Source organism: Geospiza fortis, unplaced genomic scaffold, assembly GCF_000277835.1.
Source record: "Geospiza fortis unplaced genomic scaffold, GeoFor_1.0 scaffold909, whole genome shotgun sequence".
Classification (NCBI taxonomy): Eukaryota; Metazoa; Chordata; class Aves; order Passeriformes; family Thraupidae; genus Geospiza; species Geospiza fortis.
In genome coordinates, this window is record NW_005054520.1 from 482075 (window position 1) to 485579 (window position 3505).

The 3505-nt window shown below is 50.9% G+C and overlaps 2 protein-coding genes across 3 annotated transcripts in view; one reads left to right on the plus strand and one right to left on the minus strand.

Moving 5' to 3' along the window:
- The window catches only part of SEPTIN11 (septin 11), a 44546-nt gene extending 42656 nt beyond the window's left edge, over positions 1 to 1890 (minus strand). For both annotated transcript variants that reach the window (XM_031063667.1, XM_031063666.1), the window contains exon 1: positions 1797 to 1890. The gene's annotated coding sequence lies outside the window, so the exon portion shown is untranslated. The remainder of the gene's footprint in view (positions 1 to 1796) is intronic.
- A 547-nt stretch (positions 1891 to 2437) lies between these two features.
- Positions 2438 to 3505, plus strand: part of LOC115948790 (vegetative cell wall protein gp1-like) — a 3206-nt gene continuing 2138 nt past the window's right edge. The window contains exon 1 of the mRNA XM_031063661.1: positions 2438 to 2522. Coding sequence (XP_030919521.1) covers positions 2438 to 2522 — 85 coding nt within the window. The remainder of the gene's footprint in view (positions 2523 to 3505) is intronic.

The following is a 3505-nucleotide window of genomic DNA, read 5'->3' on the forward strand; positions in this document are numbered from 1 at the left end:
GGGGAGCCCCGAAAGTCGGCGGTCAGTGCCCAGCGGTAACCCCCCACTAATCCCTCTCCTGCCCACGCCGGGCCGCGGTACCCGTGTCCTTAACCCCGAAGGGTCTCTCTCGCCCACCCTGGCAGTGCCGCAGATGAACATACAGACACATCTGCTCCAGAGACCCTTGCAAAGAGATGGCCAAGCAAGCGCTCAGCAAGAAGGAGTGCAGGGATTCAGCAAAGAGGTATTTCTAACAAGGAGGCACACAGGAGCCCTTAACTGCCTTGTCCAACAACACAGAGGACAGAACCTGCTACCTCATTGCTCTTGTTTCTCTGAGCACTTCTGTCAAATACACAAACACAGTTTTTCAAGAAACTTGGTATACCAAACAGCAGCCACGGTGGCCAGTTGCTCTCCTGTGTCACAGGTGAGACAGCCACAATACACAGTGTCACCACACCACTTGAGAAGGTTTCAAGCGTCCACCCTTCTTGTTCTTGAGCCCAAGCTTTCACAACCTTCATGGTTCATGCATCACACCTCTGTTCCCTGTGGTGATTGGTCAGTGCCCCTGGCACTCCATGGCTGTTACCTGCAACAACATTCATCTGCTGCTCACAGCTGTAGCCCATTGGGGATGAGGCTCAGCAGCCCCACTCCCAATTGCACAAACTCTGTGCCCACACTCCCACTCTACTAAATGACTTCTAGGGCTGAAGAGAAGCATAGCTGGCTCCTTACCACCCCAGCTGACAAACACTTATCCTGGTGTTGAGCATGATATCTCTTTACCTAAAGGTGGTGACTCTTAGGGCTAAGCTAAACAAGTCCACTTGCCAATCTTTGGCCAAGGTAGGGATGAAGAAAAGGCCCTGCACTGCTTTATGAGACATAAAACCCCAAAGGGCTACAGAAGACAAGAGACCCTATTCGCTGCACACTTGAAGGATACACTGAATTATGGACACACCAGAGCTACTCCCATATAAGAACATCCACAGAATCAAAAGAAAAAAGCCAGCAGAATGAAAACTGAGAGCACAAGTAAATGACCCAAGGTAGTGGTAACTAAATAGACCTTCACAGTGCACTTACCATTTGTAGTCCCTTCGATGTCAGGCTCGTACCTTTCCCTCCAAAAAAAGTGATTTCTGTATGGCTATATAGTAACACATGGCTGTTTGAAGAGGACTACAGAGTCTAGGTATCTCCTTCCTGCAGCTTTTATGATTGTGTTTTGAAGAACTCAGGAGCTGATCTCGGAGAGTGGCCACTCACACCAGCTCCTGCTCCCCAGCCTGAACCAGAACCAATGGAAGTGCACTACCAGACCCTCCTCCCCCTGAGCAGCTGAAGATCGGCACCCGGGCAGTGCCCTCAGCTGGGCACAGGTGCAGCCCACACCAACAAAGGTGCTACACCAACAGACATGCAAAGGTGTCTATCAAAAACATTTGGCAAGCATATCTGATGCAGTGTTTTCATCACTCTAACATGTCAAGCATTAATGCCAAGATCTGAGGGAGGCTTCAGCATTGGACTCATTATTGCTCTCATAGCAAATTCCTCCTGCACACACAGCTCCAGGTGAGGAGGTGCTGAGCCAGCCTGCACTGGGAAAGGCGCCCGGACCAGTGCAGCCTCTAGTGGAAAACTGGTGATCCTATCTAAAGAGCTGCCCTCGTGGTACCTGTGGGTGAGGCAGACAGAGCTTCCCCTCGTCTGGATTAGAGATGCATGATACTCCTACATCAGCATAACTCAACCAACACGAAAATCGCCTGTGCTCACAAAACCTTGATGTGACTCACTGTGTCCTTCCTTGGCCTGGAGCTGGGAGAGCTGCGCCCACGTTTCCTCCATTATACTCATGCACGGACACCTTCCTGGGTATGGCCATCCATACTGAAAGAGCAGGGGGAGAAAAACATCAGCACAAAGAAACGTTTTGCCACCTTCCCAGAGCTCCGCTGGTGCAGCTCTTCACAACTGTTAGGGTTCAGCACCTTGCTCCTCAAAATTTCATACCCATTGCTAACAAATCAACGCCTGGGCAAAGGGAATTGCCAGCCCCTCATTCCAGAAGCCCCATAGAAACTGTCTCAGTGATTCCAAAGGGAATTATGAGCCCCTCATTCCAGAGACCCCACAGGAACTGTTTCAACAGTCCCAAAGATGTCAGGCATACATTTCGCAAAGCCAGAACACACAGAGTATCATCACACCAATTCAGAAGGCTCAACCGATACCCAGCAACACTATATCACAGCCAAAGGCTTCAAGCACCAGTCAGTCTTGTTCTTTAGCCCAATCTTTTATACCCTCATGGTTCATGCACGGCACCTGTGTGCCCTCTGCTCCCTGTGGTGATTGGTCAGTGCCCCTGGGCACTCCATGGCTCTGTTACCTTCAACAAGGTTCACCTGCTGCTCACAGCTGTAGCCCATTGGGGATGAGGCTCAGCCACAACCCCACTCCCAATGACCACAAACTGTGTGCCTACATGTACACAGCATCTATTGCAATCTCTGTCCATGGTTTGTGAGGGCTGCACTTGCTTCTCGGTTTGCAGCATGCTGCAGGATATTCCTGCTGCTTATATGACAGGCAGCTAAAAATATTTATGGGTAGCTGGGAGCCTGCAGCAGAGATGGCTTCTGAAGTGTGACTTAGGGCCTGATCCAGACCTCTTTAAAGCCACAGAGCCCACACTGAGCTCAGTCCCTCCATTCTCTGACTGCAAGACAGAAAATCCAGCACACCTTCTCTCCCTCACTTTTGCCCACTATTCAGTCCCCAAACTGCTTGGGGCAGGGGCTGTCATTTGTTTGGTGTGCACAGGGTACACTGCCCACGGGAGCACTGATCTTACCGTCCCTCTCAGCTGTTATGTACATACTTGTGGTATCAGCATGGGCAGTACAGAACAAAGTGAGATCTCCACAACAGTACATCGTGTGTCCAACCTCTCTCAGCCATGCAGCAAATACAGAGATGAGATGTGGTGAGATACGATATGACTGCAGACACTCGTGGTGTTTGTGTGTGGTTGTTGTACATGGGTTGTTGTACATGTTGTAATAACAGCTACCCCAAACAACAGCACACTTGTGAGTCTTTACTGTCAGTTTTCCTAAGTCCTGCACCACAGGGCAGTTCAGGATGGGATGCACCTCTGGTGTTTGGGTGTTGGTGTTGGGAGCACTGAATGTCCCTGAGGGTGGAGACTGACCCTCTCCAGCCAACCTCTTCCCATAGCTGACCACCCTCACTGTAAAAGAGTTTTCCCTCACACACAAATGGAATTTCCTGCATTTCAATTTGTGCCTATCATCTACTGTCCGTTCACTGACACAATGACTGATAAGCAGATCTTTGGTCTCGCTGCCCGCCAGCAAAGGATCTCGCACTTCTCAGCTCCTCCCGCCCCCCTAGCCTGCTTCTCTCCTTCGGTGTCACCTCTCCTCAGCCCTGTCACCCCAGCGCGCACCTCCACGGGCCGCCACCCGGGGCAAAGGCG